Source organism: Pelodiscus sinensis, chromosome 2 (assembly GCF_052426305.1).
Source record: "Pelodiscus sinensis isolate ZL-2025 chromosome 2, ASM5242630v1, whole genome shotgun sequence".
NCBI lineage: Eukaryota > Metazoa > Chordata > Testudines > Trionychidae > Pelodiscus > Pelodiscus sinensis.
In genome coordinates, this window is record NC_143053.1 from 94,441,097 (window position 1) to 94,465,289 (window position 24,193).

At 38.9% G+C, this 24,193-nt stretch overlaps 1 protein-coding gene across 2 annotated transcripts in view; it reads left to right on the forward strand.

Annotated features, from left to right (window-relative positions):
- The first annotated feature begins 954 nt into the window (after window positions 1-954).
- The window catches only part of DOK6 (docking protein 6), a 363,863-nt gene continuing 340,624 nt past the window's right edge, over window positions 955-24,193 (forward strand). The window contains exon 1 of one of the 2 annotated variants that reach the window (XM_014572701.3): window positions 955-1,526. In XM_014572701.3, coding sequence (XP_014428187.1) covers window positions 1,461-1,526 — 66 coding nt within the window. In that variant the 5' untranslated portion in view covers window positions 955-1,460. The remainder of the gene's footprint in view (window positions 1,527-24,193) is intronic. The other variant, XM_006121422.4, reaches the window with a different exon arrangement.

Genomic DNA, 24,193 nt, shown 5'->3' on the forward strand with positions numbered 1-24,193 from the left:
GATCAAATCTCATTTTTTACAATCTGCTAATGATGTGTGTTTCTTGCATCTACAGCTTGGCTGTCTGGAGCAGGCTAAATAAACTGTCCATTATAGGTTTGCACATGCCTAAAACAAACACCAAGTAAATCAATTTTTTCCTGGTGTCTTCAAAACATAATCTAGCACTATTGCATAAATCATTCTTTGCAAGATTTGCCTCAAGGAGCATTATAATTAAAGACAAGTTTATCACTGCTGAGGATACAGTATGGCGTATAGTGCTGTATGGAATTCCATTTCTCAAGCTCAAAGGGATTTTAGCTTTGTTGTTGTTGTTGTTTAAAATGTTTGCTTTATTGATGCAATGCTCCAGAATGTTTTTTAATGGGAGCCACCGTGCATTCCTACATGGCTATTTTTTAAAGCCCTGGCTTTATGCTTATGTGCAGATGATCGCTCTTCCTTTAGCACGATATAATCATAATCCTGCAACCAAATACACACCCGAATCACTTTAATTTTTTACTTTTCAAACCATTTTAGCCATGCATGTTAGTCAGATGTTTCATTTCAACAGGTGTTCTTGTGGCTAAATGCCCTGGTTGGGTGGGAAAGTCTCAACCAAAGAGACTGATAGCTGAGTGAAGTTTCTCTTGCCCGGTAGTGTTTGCGGTATCTGGTCCTCTCACAAGTGTACCCAATACATTGTTTGTGCTTGTGAACTCTGCCATGACTTTGCCCACATGAACACATGCAGGAACTGTGCCTACCAAGGTATGCAGGCTCAGAGCTTCAACAGTTGTAGTCCAACTAGCCAAGGCAGAGGGAAAAGCAAGGGCAAGGGCAAGTTATTGTCCTTAATACGTTTCAAGAGGCAAAAGGAGCCCGCTGAGGGAGCGAGGGCATAAGCTCCCTGAGCATCTTCTCCAGGGAGCGTAGGTAGGTGGAGCGTGCCTGGCTGAGGTGCGGGGAAGGGAACCTGGAGGTGGGGACCGGCAGATGGTGCTTTCCCCTCCTCCCCTGGCTGCTGAGGTATGAGGAGGCGGCCCGGAGCCGGTGCCCACCCTGCCTCCCTCCCCCTCGCGGCGCAGGCGGATGGTGCGGTCCGGGCAGCGGTGGCGCTAGCGCCGAGTGCTGCGGGAGGGCGGCTTCCGTGCCGGCGGCGGCGACAGCAGCCGGGGAGGGGGAGCAAACAGCTGGCGGAAGAGCGAGGAGCAGCAGCGGCGGCCGCCTCTCTTCCCCGCTTTCTCTGCCTCTCCCCGCCGCCGGAGCAGAGCCGCCCGCTCTCTAGCCCTGGCTGCCGCTGCCACTGCTGAGCGCAGCGCCCGGCGGGAGGAGCGGGCTGCAGCAGCGGCAGGGCAGCGCGAGCTAGGCGGGCGCAGGGCGCAGCCCGCTGCCTGGATGCCGGCAGCTCCGCGGGAGCCGGAGGAGGAGGAGGCCCCCGGGCTCTGAGCGGAGGGAAGCAGGCAGCGCTGGCCATGGCCTCCAACTTTAACGATATCGTCAAGCAGGGCTATGTGAAAATCCGCAGCAGGAAGCTGGGGGTGAGCCGGCTGGTTTCTTTCCCCCTTCTCGCGCGCGGTATGAGGGGTTGGCGGGGGGCACCCGCCCGCACCTCCTTGCCGCGGCTGGCGGGCAGGGCGCTGCTGGGTGGGTGGGTGGGTGAGCGGGGCTTGAGCGGCGGGGCTGGGGAGCAGGGACCTGCTGCTGGCGGACTTTGCTTTCCCTTTACTTAGGCGGGAGAAGGGGGTTGCGTGGGCAGAGCACCTTACAGACAGTGGATCCCCACTTCCTCCCCCCTCTGAAGGCATCGGTTCTCCTATTTTCCTTGGTAGTTGACTTGTTTGGCTAATAGAGGTGATTGGGTTTTGGAATTTGCTGGGAGCCTTCTTTTCCCTATAGCGGTGTCTCAAGCAGGGGAGGAAATTTCCCTTTGCGTGTTTCTTCCTCCCTGCGCCCTCTGGCTCAAGTTGCATCTTAAAACTGGGGGAGGGGGAGAGTGGACCAATGTCTGTAAATGTTGGGCAGAGATCCCCTCTATCCTGTGTGGGAAGGGGTGGCTCCAACCGGAGGGAATGCTGAAAAACCCTGAGACTTTTGAACGGCTCCCCACAGTCTGCTAAATTGAGGAAGCAGCGAAGAATGGTGCAGGAAGAATTACGGCCCGAGGCTGGAGGAGGGGCGCAAAGTAGCTGGTCTGGGGGCAGGGTAGGAAAATCGGTGGCAGGAGTTCCATGCCTATGGGCAGACTATGCGGACTGAAGGGGGAACTGAAAGTCTGACGGACTTCGATGGGTGCTGAGAGATAAGCCAGTGGATAGGGAAAAGTGGCCGAAAACGGTACCCAGAGTCGCTTTCAGGAGTGCACATTAGCTAGGTAATGCTTACTCTGCTTGTCCACAAACGCTAGCTCTGAAGGGCCGAGGTACAGCGACCCCAGGCACCGAAACATCAATAGACCGGAGCGAACTTTCTAAACGCTTCGGAACTTTGCCTTCTCGCTCTCTCTGTGCGGGTGCTGAAACGATGTGGTTTGAAAGGCCCCCCACGACGCCCAGCCGAAAGTTTGCTTTAGTGTAAAGGCACGAGCTTGAGGATTTCTTATGATTTTATTAGGAACGTTGTTCAGGGAGAAGTAATTGCCAGTTTGCGGGGAGCAATGTAATTAGTCCCAGCCCAGGCGTTCCTTCAGTTCCCACACGTGTTCGTAGACTGGCAGGTGTGCGGTGTGAAGCGAAAGAGAGGGCCGTCTTGGGGTTTGATTGGTGGCACCGGCGCTTGTTTGCTCCTGCAGAAGGCCCCTCCTGGGAACGAGGTGCAGACAACGGGCTGAGAAGGGGCAACACGTTTAGGTTTCTATTAAATTGGTGTCATGGAGAATTAACTTCTCCGTTGACTTCAGTACACGAGTTCGAATGGAGAGCAGAGCCGAATCCCGCTAGGTGTTCGGAAGGGACGCTTTCCGCTTAATGGGCTGTTTAGGCAGGAAGGGAAAGTGAATTGAAAACAGTCTGTCACACAGGAGAGGGCAGGAAAGAAGGTGCAGTCTCAGGCTTCAGCTCTCGTACCCAGAGCTTTTTTTTTTTCTGTCGAAAGAATGAGACGCGTTCCTCTGTCGTCATCTCTTCTCTTCCCTCCCCCCTCCCCCAGGCAGATAAGGGAGAGGCCGTGTGAAATCTGCAATTTTACAAGTAGCTGAGACCTTATCGCAGAGCTAATCTCTCGTCCTCTGATGCTATGCTTAGCTTGCAGACGCAGTGTACGGTACACAGGACAATGGGAATGATCATAAATCGACCATTGGGACACTTTGCTGTCTTGACAGGGATGTTTAAGGGCACAGCAGAGTTTAGTTGGAATCTCATGTACAGCTGACTCTTGTACCCTTCAGATGGGAAACGATTTTAGGACGCCTTACCTATCCATCCCACAATCGTGGATTTCTGGGTGGAACATTAGTTTCAGGAAGCTATGTTTGGACCTTAGTGGCGTTTGTTGTTGACCCTTAGCTCCCGAGACAGTACTAATATTATGGGGGCCTGATCCAAAGCAATGGGCAGATTGAACGGGGTCAGTGTCACAGCATGTTGGTGCTCTTAATTGGAAGCTTCAGAGGAGTAGCCCAGTTAGTCTGTAACTTAAGAAACAGCAAATAGTCTGGTAGCACTTTAAAGACTAAGAAAACATGTAAATTGTATCATGAGCTTTAGTGGGCACGGCCTACTTCTTCAGATGACCAGCTCTTAATTGGAGGCAGAATTGTTCTGATGACTTACAGACAATTTTCGGAAGTATCTTTAAATATACAGGAATTAAACAATAAGTATGCATACAATGGCTGCATATTAGCAGGCATCACATAAGATGAATGTAAAGATCTACAAGTGACACACATGAAGACAGTAATTGCATCAAGGCATAATTTTTATGAATTTAAGTTCTTCTTTTAGATATTGAAGAGGGGCTTGATGATGGTAGTTCACTCTTCAGAACTACACCTTATTTATGGTAGCTTGGTGGTTGTGTTGCAGAAGGCAGACTAGACCATCTCTATATCCTCTCTGGAAAATTATCTTCTGTTGAAAAGATACAGGGTTTGTGAGTTCAGACTGTACAACATCAGGTAGTTCAAGAAAGTAAATGTAGAAAGTAGAAATGTAGCTGAAAGTAAACTAAACACATAATTTACAAAAACATATTGTGTAAAACCTAACATCAAAAGTAATGCAAAGCTGTGGCAGAAATGTGTGAATGTGTGTATATCAATCTATAGCTAATCACATTCTGTCCTGTCTGAATTTTCTAAATGAATGCAAATTTTATTCATAAAGTGGAACACTAAAGATTTGTGATTCTTTCCTTTATATAAAAGTGTATTTCCAAAATGAACTGGAGAGTCTGTTTGTTTTATTTTATGGTTAAGCTTTTATGAAATGTACCTAAGACTGTTTTCCTGTAGGTGAATAAATCCTCTTTAAGGGATGTAATAACGTGTTATCATCCAAGAAAATAAATAATGAAGTAGAGGGTCTGTATGTTGGAACTTGTTACCTAGATAATTCTGAAATATGTAAAGTGTTTTATCTCATTAGAGCATTTTTAAAATACATTAATTTTTGAAGGATATTTTCCTAAGAAAGTATCTATCCTCTAGAAAGGTGGACAGCCCATTGCAGACGTTCTTCCGGTGCTTTTGCTGTATTCAGTCTCTCTTTATGACTGAGTGAGCTCTGGCTAGGAACCAAACTAAAGATATTGTGATCTAATGCAACCTGTGGACAGTCAAATATTCAGGTGTGTGAAATAGTGCTACAGTACAAATGCAGAAAGTGTAATGCATATTTGACAAATTAATCTGAGGTTTTGAGTAACATTTTGGTAGACTATGTGGTTTCTGGAAACTCAAACCCTCTGTCACCTTGTTACCACACCTCATGAATATTACAGTTCTTAAAAGAAAAATTCTTCTAAGTGCTTTATTACAAAATATGGCATATGTATCACTATTTTATTAAAGGTATATTTTGCTTCACTTCTTAAATGCTATGGAGTCCAGTTGGGTAATCCCACAGGTATTTATTTGTATATAGATTTCAGTATAGGAAGTTCTCCTTTCCTTGAACATTCTCAATATCAGCATCTATTTTTACGTTTTGAAATTATTTTACAAGAGTATTCTATTCATTTTCAGGGGAACTAGGATAATTATTATACATTACAATCAGTACTGTAGCCACGGGTTAACGATTTCATACCAAAATCGTTTATGATTATTTCAGATAGAAAGGGCCAAAGTCCAAATGGAAAGAAAGGGCCAAAGTCCTAATGGAAATAAAATACAAAACATCTTACTAGAATTGATAATGACTTGTTTTGCAGTGGACCTACATGATATACTGATCATTTAAATTTTGTCGTCTTGCTCACAACCAAGAACCAGTCTAACACTAGCCTTGTGTCTTAATGGATTTGTGTGTACGTTTCTTCCATCCAGCAATTTTCGAATTGACCCCATTGTGTATACTGTTTCTTTATGAAGCTGGTAAAAATAGCTCCTTTTGATCTAGAGTCAGAGACAATATCACAAAGAAAAACCTTACTTGCAATTCTGTTTTTTGTAAAAATCTGTCAACTGCCCCACTGGGAATGTAACTGCAGCTGCTGCAGAAGCAGCAAGTTATGGAAGAAAGTCACTCAACTAGTTTAACCACCAAGGCTCTAGTTCACGTTTTTATATACATTTTTAAAAGACATAGAAAGTATTTTAGGATGCATAGCAACTTGCAATACAATGCATTAAAGTCTGTGCAGAAAATATCCTAAACATATGCATATCAATTGCAATCTTTTGTAAATATCTGAAATCTCAGAAATGTGGACTCTATAGTCAAACTGAGCATACTTGTAATTAAGACATTTTTTTAAAGATATAGATTCACAGTGGCCTTTTCAGCTGTCTACCATTAGCACAGTGTTCGATATTTTGCATTTCTCTAATATTACATAAAGAAAATATCCCATTCTGCAGCCATTACATTTGACCTGCATGACCCTCTTTTGAAATAACTTTAATTGTAATATGGTATGCCGTTCAGATCATAATAGATCATTTGTGTAGTGTGGAATAGGACTATGCCACTTTTGTTCTTTTTTACTCTTATATTTGTGTTAAATTAAAATTCATATGACACAATTTTACACAACTTTAGCTGTGCTTATAAGTTGCAACTTCCTTGTAAGAGACAGTAATCCTTTTGTTGTCATCTTGTATCCTGAGCTGCAAAGATTTCAAGCATTGTTGAAGTGCTGTTTCTAAGAAGGAAAGCAATTTGAGGTCATATTAAAATAGTCTAATTAAACGAAATATCGTACCACTTCTATAGTTCTAGTTTGATCCATTTCAACCTCTGTGGTCACATCTTTTATTTATGTATTGCGCGCTTTGACCACAGTAGAAAAGAATTCTGTCTACTAGAAATTTTCATTGAGTTTGTGAATATATCCCATTGTTTATGTGTTCCCACATTCTGGTGAACAGAATTATTTGCTGAGTGGTTCATTTTGTAGTCTAGTGCTGTCATCTAAAGAGAAAATTGTACCTGCCACTCTAGTCAACCTTGATTGAGTAATAAATAACAGGTTGCTGTTAGCCAGTAAATGAAAAGTTTTTATCATATAGCAAACTATTTTTAACCATGCTAGTAAACCATTTCAGATAGTGTTTTTTTTTAAGACGAGCACAATGCTTTTTCTGCTGGTTGATGACAGAGTTACCATTATAGTGAACATGAACTTAGCTGCAGTATAGTGCAATGTTTCAAAAGGAGCCACAAATACCTTACAAAATGCTATTATTTAATTTACAGTCTGGCTAAGAATAAGTCAATAAATGTGCAATGCTTTAACTTACATTGAGAACAAAAGCTCAGTTTAACAGGAGGGGTCATGACGGACATAATGGGCATAACTGATGGCCTCTCACTTGAGTAGATAGAAGTAATTTATTATGAACAAAAGCAGCAACTTTGTCTCAGGTAGAATGAGCTAACTTGAATATTTTATTTCCATAGCTGATCCTATATTTTCTGTTATATTTCCTCAAGGTCTTTGAAGGAATTAATGATGGTACCTCTTACGTTACTGTCATATGTAAACTAAATTTTGACTTTTTTCAGTTCATGAAAATAATTCAGATAGGGGCTTTTAATATCATTTCTGTTTATAATGTGCTTTATTTAATATTAATGACTCTTCAGACCCTTGGAATTCAAAAGTATATTTCTGTGCATAAGAACTTCTGTTATTGTCACACCATTTCAAGACAAACTGAGATGTGGCATTAAAAGGATTTGCCTCTAATCTATTAAAGGATCTAGAAACATGTACTGTACAATCCTGACAGTATTATCTTTGAACACCAATAATTCTTTTTTTGTCATGAAGAAATTAATTGCAAATGATTCACTTCTTTAATGAGATGTTTATGCTTGAATTAAAGCTTTTTTTGGCTAGAGTTGAGTACGTGAATTTGCAGAATTAAATGAAAGATACATGGATTTCCAATCAGCTCATTATACATAGCCATACTAGTTATGAACTACTAATCTGTGAGTTATTGACTGGACAAAATCGAGCAAAAATCTAGAGTGACTTAGATGCCCTTTAAATGCACTTTAAATAAAAATAAATAAACCTCATTTTTCCAAGTGGTGTTGGTGGTGGTTTAAACTCACTGTTTAAATACATACTTTGCATTGGCCTCTAGTGACAGCTTCTCTATCCTGAAGATTATACCTAGTGCCACTATGATAGTGCAGGTTATGGGAACCACAATATATTCTCTCGTGTGTAATACCATTGGTTTCAAAGGGATTACCTTTCATCTGCATAAAGGTTACTTCCAGAAATACACCAACTCCTTACTTAACAGTGTCCCCATTATTGTTGTTTCATTGTTATGTTAATCTATTAGAGCACATGCTCATTTAAAAAATTGTGCAGTATTCCCTTATAACATCATTTGGCTGCCTGCTTTGTCCACTACCTGAAGATTTTTGGGAAAGCAGCCTGTCCTTGTGGGAGTTCAGAAACAGGGTGGGTTGGCAGTCCCTTACCATCTTCCCTAAGTTCTATGTAAGGCAGGGGTGGGCAATAAGTTTTGATTGAGGGCTGCCCCAGAAGGGGTGTGGCCACGGGTGGAATGGGTGGGCTTTTAAATAGCAGGAGTTGAAAGGACTTGCACAACCCCTGCAGCTCCCAGGCATCACATTAGTGGGAAAGGGGAGTTGTGAGCCCTTTCAATTCCTGCTATTTAAAGGGCTCGTTGCTTCGAACCTCCCTGGTAGCATGTTGCCTGGGAGTTGAGGACGCTAGAGCCTTTTCATCTGCTTCTATTTAAAGGGCTCATGCCTTCCCTGGGGCTGTTGCCTGACAGGCAGGGGGAAGGCACGAGTCCTTTCAATACAAGCAATTGAAAGGGCTTGCCCATCCCTGACTCCCAGGCAACAGGCTAGTGTGGGTCTGGGAGCTGGGAGCCCTTTTAACTGCTTCTATTTAAAGGGCTCATGCCTTCCCCATGGCTGCCATGCAACGCGTTGCCTGACAGGTGTGGGGAAGATGCGAGTCCTTTAAATAGAAACAGTTAAAGGGCTCGTGTGTCTCCAGCTCCCAAGCCATGCGGCCAAGTGGTGGGGCCTGGAACTGCCATGCAGGCCAGATCCGGCCTGCTGAGAGGCTTTTGCCTACCCCTGATGTGAGGTATGCAGCTGGGTAGCTGCCATTCTCCTACCCATCCCTATTGTTTCCTGTAATCTGTTCCATCCAGGTGCAGAATAATTTTTTATGTGCACAGAGGCATATGCAAATGTGCACCACAAGTAGAAACAAAAAACCTAGCTGTGGGCACTCTGCTAATCAGATGGGTGTATTTAAATCTGTCCTCGAGCAACCACACAAGTGCACAGAGAGAACACTGCCCCTCCACCCCCCACTATCATGCTGCTCTTGTCCTCTGCCTTGGAGCTGCTTCCAGGAATCTCATCTTTGCTCTGTGGGAGTGAGGATAGGGGAACTGGGATGTTGATGTCAGGATATCCTCCCTCCCTTCGTCTCCCCCAGCAAGCCTCCTACTCTACCCTGTTTCTTCAGGGAAGTGTTTTCAACCACTCCAGCGCATCTATTGTGTTTCCTTTCTCCTATCTCAGTCCATGCTGCCTCTAGTGTGAGGGTATATTAACAACATGTTAACCCTTGAGGTCTCAGTGGAGAGGTAGTTATCATTTAGTAACAACACATTCCCTTTGACTCCACCACCTCAACCAAGCTTCACAATCACCAGTGCCGTGTACAGTATTAAATGGTTTTAAACTTATACTTTGTGTATACATGCCTTTTGTCTTTTGAAAACATTTCCCCAGACTCTAACCTTCCCTATTTACTTTTAATTATTATGGGGATATTGGTTTTGTTTAACATTGTTTTGTTTAAAGTAGCATTTTTCAGGAAGATAACTACAGCCATAAATGGTGGGTTACTATAAGGATTTGTGGAATTGAGTCCATCATGCCAGTGGTCAGGCAATAATTTTTAATTTGATTTTTAGTGGTTAGTATGCCTTCATTCCCAGTTAATGGCCCTAGTGAGCTATTATTTAATGCTTTGTTGTTTTCTCCTATTATGAGCATTAAGGCTCTAATTCATAGGCCATTGAATTCAGTTTAAATAATCCTATTGACTTTGCTGGTCTTTGGGTCAGGTCCTAAGAGAAAAATTAGTAAACTGCATGCAATCTGTTTCATAATTTTTTGTTTGTTTGTTTTTTCTGTTTTTTTGCCACCCATGCACTCATGAAACGGTCTTTTTCAGGAAAAAATGTGGCAAGATGATGCCCTATTTTTCATGAGTAATTGTGCACTTCAGGTGTTCAAATAGTGAATTGCTTCTGACCTCTCAAGAAAAGATTCTTGTGCTTTAATTCATTCATATGGCTTGTCACTTGTGCCTTCACAATGTTTTCTATGGGTTGCCTGGCAACAACAATTTTTTGCTCACATTAGTTACACTTTAGTTTTTATATATAAAAACTAGAAAATTCTAAGTACAGAATAAGATGCTTTCATTTTTTAAAATGCCATACATTTTAGAATTTCTGTATTATTCTGAATTAGACCTAACTAGCTACTAATTCTAATACTTTCCACAAATATCAGGATTTAGCTGACATATTTGTAAGCAGACGTAAAAAGCTTTGTAAAATATTTTAGATATTTAAAGTAAATAATACTCCATTTTGTGGCAATTTACTGATATTGATTTAGATTGCTGTCCACTTTCTGAATTGAACATGTTTCTGAAATAAAAAATAGGGTATTTCCTTTACACTATAATCTTTTAAACATTATTTAAAAAAAAAACCCACATCAATCTCTGCAGCATAGCATGCAACTCTAATACCCAGAGTTTTAACTTAAATCAAGCATAATTATATCAACTGTTGTAAACTTGTACTTCTTGACAAAACATATAGTTTGGTTGTGTTTTCTTTTGGTATTTGAAGATTCAGCAATAATTAAAGGGTACTTTATGGAAGTGTGTGGGAGGTTGTATATAACGGGCCAATAGTGCACACTTGGAACTCAGCTCAATAAAACCTTTTTTGCATGAGTAAATGTTTCTACATTGCAGCTTATCTGCCATAAAATTTCTCACAGGTACTATTCTGAAATGTTTCAGGAATGTCATTGTAGTAGACAGAGAGTGACATAGTTAAGACATAGTTCACTTTTTATTTTGCAGGTGCTCTAGCTCCGTTCAGTTAATTGGTTAAGTATTCACATCCCTAGTACATAAACAACCACTACAAAATTTCTATTGATGATGATGTAAAATTACAGATAGGTGAAGTAAAAATCCTGACTATTTAGCAGAGTCAAAATCCAGGGATTTAGACAGAGATTAAGTTTGTTGTAAATGGACTAGGTGAAGAATAAAAGTTGTATCACTTGTTAACTGTAATTACTCTGTGTACTTTGGCATGTGATGTTAACTTGTGTTTAATGGTTTATGAAGCTTTCACTTTTTGAATATTAACACTACTGTAATTTTCTGATGCTGTAATTACTTGCAACTGTGAGAACTTAAACTGATGATGTCTATTTGAGTAGTTTTAAACTTGCATGTCAATTATAGATAAGTTCTGTAAAGCAGACTTATAGGTTAACCAAATTTGTACATTAGTGTTGAAAGAAATAAATGCATTTCATTCTGTTTAAATGAATAAAAATCATGTTCACCTTACCTTAGGCTGTTGGAACATTTAATAAAAATGTTCCTAACATACAGGCAATAGTTTGCTCTAAAAAAGCCATCTTTCTATTTTAGTACTATACATTACAAAGTATAAATTCAAAGTAGGGTTTTCCCTACTTAATCATAGTCAACTCAGAAATATCAATCACAGTTTTAATTGCACTGTAAACAATAGAATGCCAAGTAAACATTTATTAAATATTTCTGTATATTTTCTATATTTTCATATATATTTCAATTAGAACACAGAATACAAAATGTAAAGTCTTCACTTGATATTTATTTTTATTACAAATGCTTGCATAGTAAAAAACCCAAAACCACATAACTACAATCGTGCAATCTCTTTATTATGAAAATTGAACTTACAAAAATAACTTTATTCAAAAATAAAATCATGGTAAACTTTAGCAACTACAAGTCAGTCTTGCTTCTTGTTCATCCCATGGTGCAGATTAACAAGTTTGCTTACTTTTGCAGCTGATAATTGCCACAGTTCTCTCCCCATGCTCAGCTTACAGGGTACACTGCTTGCAATATGTTTTTGGATGTTATGCATTGGATTAATTTGACAAAGAAAAACTAGACAGAATTTAAAAAGTAGCATGTGCTCCTTATTTACCAATAAAATATTAATGTCCCATTGTAAAAATGATAAAGTATGAGAGATTCTTTTAAATACACATGTCAAATTAGTGGAAAAGCAAGACGTACTTTTACTGAAGTGGCAAGCTAAATAATAAGCAATTACATTTGACAGAACTCTAGCCTGTGAAGATTCATTTTAAACTTTGAGTGCGTCAGGCTTTTAAATGCTTACAAGTATTGTAAGTTACCGCAGTGTGTTGTCTGAGTTTGCTAATTTGACAAGACTTTTCTCTTTTCTCCCCTTCCCTCCATTCCCCCTACTTAAAACTTTTATTCTTTTTATGTTTTCAAACTTGTGTTTGCTTTGAAATGAGGTGTCTATATTTCTCATTTACTAGTAGAGCATCTTTAGCTGATATCTGAGAATTAATCCCTTTTAAATGCTCTGTTGTTTCCAGGAGCAAACTGCACAGTAGAAAATATCTAGTTTTGGCTTCAAGCCCTAAGTAATTGATTGTTGGCTAAATTTTAGAAAATACCATTACTTAGCTGAAGACAAATATTAGCTCAATTTCAATAAAATTTTATTTTGGGAACTGTATTATTTAGCCAACTCATTTTAGATACCCTCCAAAGAATGTGATTTGTTATGTTAGTAGCCAAAGTGATACATGGCAGTTTTTCTTTGCCGTGTTCACAATTGGCTGTTGTTTAAACACAATTTAAAAACAGGCAAGCAAATGAACAGCAGCCGGGAGATTTTTCTCAGTACCTTTCAGTTATGATTTACATTTCTGGACAAAGTTGGGTTTCTCCTAAAGACCTGGAATAAACAGTCAAGAATACAAGATACATTATCTGTCTTGATGGGTAAATCGGGGACTTTTTAGAGCACTTGGTGTAAAGTTATGTGGCATCTTTGGTTTATGGGAGGACTTTTTTTATACATATTAAGTATATTTAAAATAAAAAAAAACCCCATTTTGTTGAACCAAATAAAAGAATATAAACAAGGGTGTCTGAATATTTTAAATGCATATTTGTGACAGCTGTATTTATTCTATTTTTAACAGTTCATCTCATGATTACATCTTTTGTGAAGGGATGCATTTAAATTGCTTTTTGGAGTCTGTACCAATGCTAATACGTAGATAGGTGAAATCTATGGTGGAAGAGTTTTGTATATTGCCTCACAAGTCTGATGAATGAATACATTAGTTGTGTGGCATGTATAGCCTTCATTACTATTAAGCCCAGGATTATACCTGTGAGTCCGTACCACAGTGTTAAAATGCTGTCCAAACAAAGCTGTTCTTCAAGCTCGCATACCCCTCTTTTGTAATTGAATGGCCATGAGAGAGGGATGCTATCAGGAGAGAACTCTAGTGTTGAATTATCATTGGTACCTATTAAGTGGCTTAGGTGTGAATGGTGTTTTATTGACTCATAAAACTGACAGACCTCTGCTTTAAAGAGTTTTCACTTTAAGAGTCTGGTCTGCACTTCGTATGAGACGTTCCATTTAAGCACGTCTATATGCAGGACTTGGACTCCATGGTCTTACTTCCCTCCATCCTCCAACATATGAATGGCAGTGGCAGGGGCTTCTAAGGCAGCAATATGCTCCCCAGCCCCATCAAGAGATGCAGTAGATTCTGTCACTCCCTTAAAGAGTTGAAGTGTGAGGTGGTGTATCTACTGGGATATTTGTGTCAATGCTGGTACTGTCTTCTGTTGACCCACACAGGACTATTAGGTAGGGTAATATTGGTGAGATCCCCAAAACAAAATTCATACAATTATCACTCTGAACAGAATGGGGCTGTTCACAATTTTTCAGTGTGTTTTTGTATTCAGTTGGTTCAAGTTTCATTACTACATTGGTTATGTTTGGTTTATGTTTTTTACACTTCACAGCAATGAAAGCTAGAGACTTACTACAACATTACACTAGAATCTCAGATTTTACTTAATATAACCCGAACAACTAGTTCTCTAGGCACAGGCCTTCATCTGGTCCTATTTACATCAATTTAAGGTAATGAAATAAAAATAAGAAAGTCAAAGTAATTATTAAAACAATTGGAAATATAGATTAATTACAATATCAAAATTAAAACACATGCTAAATTTAACTGGGATATGTAAAAATATTAATATATTTCATTACCTTAAATTGATGTAAGTAGGACCAGATGAAGGCACAGGGATTGTAGGCCTGTGCCTACAGCACTAGTTGTTCAGGTTATATTAAGTAAAATCTGAGATTCTAGTGTAATGTTGTAGTTAAATGCCAGTTAAATTTAGCATGTGTATTAATGTTGATATTGTAATTAGTCTATATTGCCAATTGTTTTAATAATTATTCTGACTTTCTTATTTTTATTTTTTCTAGGCAAATGTAAATCAAATATATATTTCATAACATAGTTTGTTATGGACTTGCAAGGGACAGAATATCTACAACTCCTTTTGAAGTTGTTAGGTGCTGGGGTTGCTCAGAACCTTGCGAGATCAGAGCCTATTGTTTGTACTGCTTTAGTGACAATCGCTCTGGGCCAAAGTCATCTAGTCATTGTGCTAAATTATAACAAATATTGTCCTTGCCGGAAAGAGATTACAATCTAATATCTGATCTATTCTGTAGCATTCTGATCATTTCCTAGGTGAAGATGTTATGTCATTCAAATGAAGATAAATGCATTTCTGAGTCTGTATCTAACTCCTATTGAAATTAATGAAAATATACTCATTGATTTCAATAGGAGCTGAATGAGAATCCTAGTGTACTTACCACCGTGGTGGTTCTTCTGTCTTTCTCTCTAAATATTTTTACAGCTATTTGTCATGCAGAGGTAAAACCTTAGCCCAAATGAACTCAATTTAAAAATTGACTTGAATGAGACCAGTGTTTACCCTAAATGTTTATGGGATATCATCTAGGACACAGTTCTTTATAGCAAGATAACCTTTTCAGGTTACATTTTGCCTCTTGTTTAAATAAGGTAATATGCATCATCTATCAGTCTTTACACTTGTGAACTGTCAATTTCAAAATAGGGAGAAAGAAGTTAGCAAAAGAAAAATACTGCAACATCCTCCTCCTAGGAATATGTTGTAGATAATATTTATATTTTTGGAATCATGTGGAAGTGCATGTGCACTTGGGAGATGGTGGTATAATTGGAGCAAATATGGAAAAAATAAAATTATGCCAGATATCTAGAGCTGAAACCTACACATCTTTTAATACTAGTTTGATGGCAAGTACTGCAGATACATAATTTATATTTTTCTCTTGTAAACATTGGATTGACTTGGTTATTTACATGAAAGTTCCCCATTGGAAAGTTCCCAGTCTAAAAACCACAATTTTTCCAAGCAAGGGCATTGTAACTAGAACAAGATTGATTTTTATATGGTTGCAGAAGAGGCGCTTAATACTTCCAAGAATGACTAAGTCCAACACACAATCTAGCTCTGCTATACTTATTGGCACAAAATACCTCTAATTGGGTAAAGCCATGTAGGTCTTAATTGCTGATTTTTCAATAATGCTATGTTTACAGATAAGCTTTAATACAAGTTATAATTTGACTGGAGAGAAATGATCATTTACACCAAAAGTGTGAGGGCACATGGCAGACATTTCTGTAGTACATCTGATTACAACTTAGGTAAAATATTGAAGCATGTAGTGTTGATGAATTCCATATTTTAGGCTAATTAAATTAAAAAAACCAAGAAAAATGTTTAAATAGCAAGTTATGCAGCTACTTCTGAAATAAATCTATGGTTGAAGTGATAATTACATCATTGATTCCCACGGCTCTTAATTATCAAAAAGCTTTTGAGAGGGACAAATGCAACTATTAGATCTACATTATGTCAGGAGGTCTAGGATTGTTTTGAGTATAAGAGAGAAGAAAGAGCCATTGTGTCCAACTGTCAGAAATTGTTGGCATCAGTACTATATCTTCCTAGTATCTGCTTTTTAGATGGTCTATTTTCATTTTCTGAATATCACAGAAGCTAGTTCCAAGTGAAGTTGGGAAGAGAACTCTTCCATTCAGTTTTAAAACAAAGCTTATGTCTTAGACTGTGTTTTCCCCCCTTGTTTAATCTTTCAAATGGTTTGCTTCTGCCATTTAAGTTACCACTGTAAGCTGCTGTTACAGACTTCAAGACTGTTACTGGAAAATAGCTTATATTAGCATTTGCAACTAAAATATGATATTTTATTATAACTTTCTATATGTGCTGACAGCTAAAATGGGAGAATTAATGAGAAGGCACAGTATCTTCTTGGACACTGTACCTAGTATTTTGAAAGAATTAATAGATGTCAGTTATCTCTTACCCTCTTGTCTTAGCTGCCGAGTTTTATACAGATTCAACACAGGGAAGAGCCTTAGAGACTAGATTAATGAAATAAACAGACACTACTATGAATTCCAGCTCAGTGTTCTTTCTGTTTGTTCCCAAAACAAGGCTTGACTAGGAATTTGAGAGGTTTTTTTGTGTGTACATGGTTCTGACCAGATTTTTTTGTTTTTCTGAAATGTATTTTATAACATCTTGTAAGCCACATAGTAACTATTGTGTCACTGTTTTTGAGATGTATATCTTACTATATATTTTAGAAGTGTGCATCTCTCTCTATCCAGCCATCTGTGAGTCTGTTCTTGTTTATGAATGCCTCCTAAATGGTAAGAGCTAAGACCATCAAATTAGGTATGCAGTTTCCTCTTATCATAACTTAAAGCAAAGTAAGGTTTGGTTGTGCCAGCACAATGCGATATGAGAAACAATTGAATTCCAGATATAAAATGGAAAATGAGGGATCTGGTAGGAGAGACAAGTCTACTATAGAATGATCACAGAGGGGAAGCAAGGGGCCAGAGATGGGGACTGGGACAGATATATCCCCATTGGGCCAGCTGGGGGCATCAGGAGGAGAAAGGGACAGCTATATACTATGTATTTCAGAGTTTGTGTATGTGTGTCTCTGTCTGTCCCCCAGCTGGGGACATGTACCCTTGGCTGTGTCCACTACATATGCAGCTGGTATGGTACCAAGCGAGAAGCGCTTCTCCAAGCTGCTGTGGTGAGAAAGGGATGGAGTTGTCTTTTCTCTCTGGGGAAGTCTGCATAACAAATTCTTAATCTCCAGCCCCACCCAGAACAATGGTTTAAATGAAGAAAAACAAAACTTCCTTGAGTTAAGAACCCGAGCAATGTCTAGTCAATCTTCTAGTTAATCTAGATAACTGGACATACATATAAAAGCATCAAAGCTGAAAGGACTAGTCCAGAGGCTTAACTTTGCATTTGTTACTGCTTAGAAGACAAGGGATTATGTACGTTTATCCAAGTTAAGCTACAAATTATTATTACTCTTTGCTGCAGGGAGAGTAAAGGACGTCATTACAATATAGGATGTCATTCTGCATGAAGGAAATTTACTTAGAGACTCAGAATCTACATTAAATAAAATCTAATACCTAATTTTTATTTTATTTCATTTATAATACTTTGCAATGTGTAAAAGTCCCAGACTTGATTTAAATTAATATGTTCAAATGAAACAGATTCAAGTTCCAGTAGAATTGTAAGACACTTCCTATATTGCATCAAATGGTGCCTCAAATTTATAGTGCGATCCAGTGGCCAATCAGCTATGTACTTTGTAGTAGGGCTTGGCTTCCAGAACCAGAAGGGACCACTGTGATTATCCAGTCTGCTGTACTGTATAGTCTGGGTGGTAGAACTGGAGCATCTCTCTTAAAACATACCGTTTTTCTTTAAATATTGCCAATGTTGTTGGTTAGTTTTAATTTCTGGGAACAGAAACCTGTGGAAAATGTGCTAGTATTTCCAAGCTGTATTTCACCCTGTGTTATATTGCCTGTGGGAACCCTGTGGGGGTAAAGTCAGTATGGAGGTAAGGTCACAACAGAGCACAGCTGGATTTTTTTCTCTCCTTCAAACATTCAGAGAAATAATGCCAGAAATCTGAGAACAAATGTGTAAAATTTCAGAAATGGAAATATGAAAAAGTTAAAAGAATCTAGGAAATTACCTAATTAGACACATTAGTGCAACCTTTACTCTTCATGGTGTTGCTGGATGTTGCTTACTATTTAAACACCAGAGGAAATATAAGACCGGAGCCCTTGGTGACACTTATAATCAGTTACTGGGCAGGGAGCAGGGAGCAGGCAGGGGCATTATGAGCACAGATTTAAGAGTGGCCTATCATCCTACCCCACCAACCCTACAAGAAATGAGTGCAAAAGTTACTAAAGCTGGAGACTATTTTGTTTTTGTGGCACTTCTGTATATCATTCCATTTCCCTTGAGATGGCGAGTGTTGCAAGAGCAGCGTAGTTTGAAGATCCCTCCTACAGAGGCATGCTGCCAGAAGAACTGGAGCAGAGTAGGGAACCCTGGAGCTAATGGGCTGAAGGAATCTTTGTAAATGAGACACCTCTCAGCAGAGTCCCAGAGCTCTGTGCACTTTGTGGGGGTGAGCCTACTGTGGGATGTTCTGTCACAGAGAGTTGCAAATCCTGTCTCTTTGATAGAACAATCTGTTGGAAAGAACAGGTGGGAGGAGGGGGGAGAAAGTGCCCATTTCTGACACTTTGTCTATACTGGCAATTGAATGGTAAAGCTTTTGTCATCCGCATTTGTTCGCTTCCCGAACTACAAAAGCTTTGCCATGGCAAGTTCTAATGTAAACACGGTGCTTTGTCTGCAGGAGTTCTCTCCAGTTTTTTGCAGGCAAAAGTGCTGACAAATAGTATTTACACTGCTTGATTTTTAGGAACCATGTCACTAAAAGCTGTATGGAAGACATACTCTGTGTCTTTCAAGTCTCATCCTATGAAGTTTTTGCATAGAAGTGAGCAGTCTAGCCCTGACAGTTTAAATGCTTTTTGAATCTTGTAATATGTATCTATGACTCCTTTAGTTGAATGAAAATGCATTAAAAAAGTAAATTTTTCCCACTTAAAAAAAACATTTGGACCTGGACCTCCTTGCCTCTTTAAACTCCTATAACTCTAAACTGTAGCCTAAAGATTGACATTTTGGTCTGAAGTAAATAGGATGAAATTCAATAAAGACAAATGCAAAGTACTTCACTTAGGAAGGTACAATGAGTTGCATACATACAAAATAGGAAATAACTGAGTAGGGAGGAGTACCTGCAGAAAATAAATCACAAGCCAAAGATGAGTCCACTGTGTAACACTGTAAGCAAACATGTTTTGGTTGTACATTAGGGATTTTTTTTTTCCTCAACTGTCAGGATGGCTAGGGACGATAACTGTGTTGAGAGGATATGGAATCTCTGACTGGAGAACTTATAGGAGTTGGTTAGACAAATGCCAATGAGGGGTCGGCAACCTACAGCAAGTGGCACACAAGCTGATTTTCATTGGCATGAGGGCAGGAGTTAAGTCCTGCCCCTTCCATCTGTCCCGTGCAATAGGAATTCTGCAGTGCCACTTGAGCCTCACAGCCAGCTGGTGCAGGCAGGGAGTTCAGACAGCTGCTTAAACAGAACTGCTCCATTCTTAAAACTGAGTAGCAAGATAAAGAGGTGTTAATGGCTTAGATTTACAAACACCTAACAAGACAGATAGGTGCCTAATGGGAATTGCACTTATTATCATTTGACTTTTAATGTGCATTAAACATCTGGGGTTTTCTGGAGTGCAAAGCAGGTTAGGCATGTATCTGCCTCTTCAGGCATCCAACTACTTCTGTATATTTGAGTCTAGATCTAAAAAACTAAGTTGAAGGCTCTAATGGGAATTGTCAACAAAAACATAACTAATGATTTTTCCCTGTTTCCAGAACTGGCTGAAATATGATGATCTATTTTCACAGAGGAGAAAAACCAAGTATTAACTTATGAATTTGTTTTCATTTCAAAGTGTGCAAAAATGTGCCCATTTTTTATTTTTCCCCCTTTTTCAAAATGACTTACATCTTTTCTATTTCCCCTCACCCCAAAGAAGTTAGTGAAATTTTTCCTTTACAAAAAGTCCCTCCATAACTTCGTGCTAACTAGATATAAAAGACTTTTAATTTGAGTTTGTGAAAAGGCATGATATTTTTTTACACAATAGGAATCATTTTGGCAATGTCGACCATTTGGGATGGGATGGTTTTGTTTTAGAAAAGAGTCCTTTCTTGCTCCCTAAAAGAAAAAAAAAAAGGCTTTAAAAATTTCAACTAGCTCAGTGTTGCACTCAGACACTTGAGTGCATTTTCACTTCCCTTAAGTGCTACTAGAAGATGTGTGGCTCCATACCTTATAGCAATGAGATTTTAACTTCAGTGCAGATCTACCTTCAGTGTACTAGCTCAGCTAAAGTTAGTGTGTGTATTTCTCCTTGAGCTGTAACTTACACCTCCAGTTGTAGTGTAGATGTACCCTTTGGGGCTTGCCTGAGCTCACTCAAGAAGTCTGTGAGGAAGCCAAGAATTAAGCCTGTGTATCCCAAAGTAAGAAAAAGATTTTTTTTAACAGTTTTTTTTGAGTGTTGTAGATATCTAAAACTCTGATTTTAATGATTTTTTTAAAACTTGGGTTACTAAAATGGTAAGATCTGCATCTTTATTTATTAATGAAGCTGCTATAAGTAGGACTATTATTGACTTTAGAAAGTATTGACAGCACGCAGACCCGTAAATAGAAACAAATAAGTTTAATCTCAGCACGCTACTTCTGAAAGTTTGCTGATCCCGGACTAGATATTACTTAATCCTGCCTTGAGTGCAGGGGAGTAGGCTATAACAGTGTTTCTCAACCTTTTTTTATAAAGTACCCCTTTAAAAAAAAGAAAAGTTCCACCAGAACCTACAGTTTTCAGACACACAACATTTTCTTCTGCCATTGTAACACATTTGTTTAAATAACTTAATTGTAGCCAGCCAGGCAATGAAATTTTTGGGTGTAAAAAGTACAAAATAATAAAGCGTTGTAAAACTTAAAACAAAAATTCAGTTTTCTCCAATTTCAGTTGTGTTGATGTACCCCACAGACTTTCCTCGAGTTCCCCTAAGGGTACTCGTACCACTGGTTGAGAAACACTGGGCTGGAAGACCTCTTAAAGCCCTTTCCAGGCCTATGTATCTGTGATTCAAGAAGACTTCAGTGGTTAGTGTATGCTTAGTTTGAGGAAAAATAATTATCTCAAAAAGACAGAAAAATCTGAACATATTCAATAGGCTCCTAAGATTTTTAACTCAATAGAGTGCAATCCCCTTAGTGAAATTCTAATAATGAATATGCTATTTGATCATGGAGCTGACAGGCAGAGTCTGATGCCTCAGATTAGTATTTTGGGCACTGTACATTAGAGTTTGGATTTTTAAATGAAAATTGCCTATCACATGTTCCTACATTAAAAACAACAATAACAAAATTAAAAAAAAAACAACAAAACCCACAGAACTAATGTCCTCCAAAATTAACCTTCATAGTTCTCTGAAGATCAGCAGATTTGGGTTCTTGACTAATAGGGAAGGGGGTTCCAGAGATGAGCTCCTATTTGTAAAAAGTGTGTCCCCAGCACACATCAGTAGGTGTAATAATTTGATAAGAAAAAGCAGTGTTTTAAGTAGCTAGGAAGCTAGTATTTTTGGGATTTAAAGATCACCGATTCTCTGAATTGTACCAGGAAGTAAATAAGAAAGCAGGCAGTCTTTAGAATGACACTAGTGTAATAATCTCTTGGTGGATAGGATAGTGAAGTAAATGAGTGCCTGGGGTCTCCCATGTAGAGCACGTCTATCTTGGATTATTTAGAGGTCACAAATGCATGGGTAATTGTGTCACAAGCCTCATGGGATAGGTGACTTAGATGTTGTAAATTGAAAGAAATAACAGAGCCACATCAGGGAGAAATAGTTTCAATTTATGTGTAAATCAGAAATGTGTGTGTGTGGGGAGAGACTGGTTGGGGAAAGGAAAGCACATCTGGCCACTTAACCTCCATGGGGGTTCAGAAGGATCCCAAGACTATTGTATTTCATTGACAAAGGATAGGCAAACACACTCAGTATTGGACATTGATTCCATACCTTAGTATTCTCATTGTTGAACATGTTGTGGAACCACTGACTTTTGATTTATGTCAGAAGGACTGGTGCAGATTGAATTTCACTAAAACATCTGATGGGAAAGGTGGACAAAACCTCTTTAAATGGAAAATGAGGCAAACACTGGTATGCGACTGGTCACCAGCTGCAAATGATGGCGTACATGATATCTGAGTGTCCCCTTTGTTTTTTGTTGGAGGCCTGAAAAACATTCAGCTGAATCAATGAGGTAGCTATCAAATCTAAATACTATGTTTGTAGCCATTGCTGGGTACTGGAGCCATATGAAAGAAGTTGAATAATGAATGCTCACCATGTTGTACCAAATAAAAGCAAGCAGGATCTTATGAGGGGGATAAGGCAAAAAGCCACATTTATTGTAAAGATAATAATAAAAAATAAAGAAAAGATAGAAGCAAACAACGTTGTTTAACTACTTATTCCTATCACTACTTAACCCTTATACACTTGTGTATATATATATAACCATTCATTCATACATCCATTCATTCAAGTTCTGTGTATAGTTACCAGCCTGGAAGTTGCTTGTGACAGAATACTGGCCAGGTACTCTGTACACAAGTGATGGTAGTGGGGAGCGAAGTCCTGATCAAATGCGCATCTGAAGCTCCTGGTAGGCTGGCAGCAGAACCTTGGACTCTGATTCCATAGTTTTTTAGTCCAGTTCTTATAGGAATTTCTTCCTATGCCAGTCTATGGAAATTGCTGTATCATGCTGATGTCTCCAGGGTGGCTGCCAGGTGCTCATCAGTGATCTCATCGGGTGGACCTCCAGTTTCTCCACTTGACACCTTTTGGTTGCACTGGCACCTGACGCCTTCTTCAGCCCTTTGTTGCTGTATTCTCAGGCTGGCACCTCTCAGAACCATTCACTCATCATCCAAGCACTCTCTCATTCTTACATACATTCCTTAATGTTTCCCATACAATGTTTTTGTATAATAATAACTTTACATATATCAGAGTTGTAGTTACAAAAAGTTTCTGGTAATAATAACTTTACATATATCAGAGTTGTAGTTACAAAAAGTTTCTGGTAATAATAACTTTACATATATCAGAGTTGTAGTTACAGAAAGTTTCTGGGTGGTATTGCTTAAAACATTCTCTGAGTGCTGAATAAAGTTACAATGTTTTAAAGAGAACAGGCCTCAATTAAGTAACAATGGCCTTAGTCAATTACAGGGCTTGGCTCCCATAGCAGAGTTAGTGGCTTGACAATGCATTGTTACAATGTATCTCTGCAATGTCAATTTCAAGCAGCCCCTTGCACAAGCTTGAGCATGCCCTGGAGCACAGATGGGGGGGGGCTGTTTCTGGTTACATAGGATTATATTTTTAACAGTTCTAAGTTACATTACCTAATACATTATATTCTAAAGGGGCAATAATAATAATAAATCTAAACATTTAACAATCTTAACAAATAATAATAATAAGAAGAAGAATCCTAATAAATCTAAACACTTTAAGTTGTGGGGAACAAATTATGGGGAGTCACTTCCATTTGGAGGAATCATTTTCAATACATTAATGTTATCCCTACATACTCCCCCTTTTGACACTACGATATCTGGTATACTCGTAGTGTCACTTTGTATTTAATCTGTTTAAGAGAAGGTATTGTGAGGCAACATGTGTTTGTGATTGTAATGTAACAAATATTCTCTTTATCCAGGTTAGGTGACTTTGCCCAGAGCGAGAGAAAAAAATAGTGATTTTATCCAGGGCAGCTTGGGCAACAGTTTGAAACCCAATTAACAGTGCATGAATTTATGTGCTCTCATCCCATATAGTGTAGGCATCCTTGCATTTAGCCCTGAAAACAAAATTGGTGGTGTGCCTCAGTTTCCCTTTTCACATCACACACCAATTTTGGAATTCCCCTTTCTCAGGTGAGAAGCTTCAACACTAATTACAAGTACTAACAGTAAAATACCAATGTTACAAGGCTTTTGAACATACAATGTGCTCTTGGGTACATTTTTTTTTAACCATTTCCAGGGTTTTGGTACAAAATCCTGCACATTGAACATTGTTACATTCTTAGTAACTGCAGTACAGTGGTTATGAAAGTTAGCATAAGTAGCAGGAACAAATTCATCCCAAGTGTACGCTGACAATTTTGGGTTTTTAGGTTGAAAAATCTGCAGCCTTCCTTGGCCACATAGGTCTT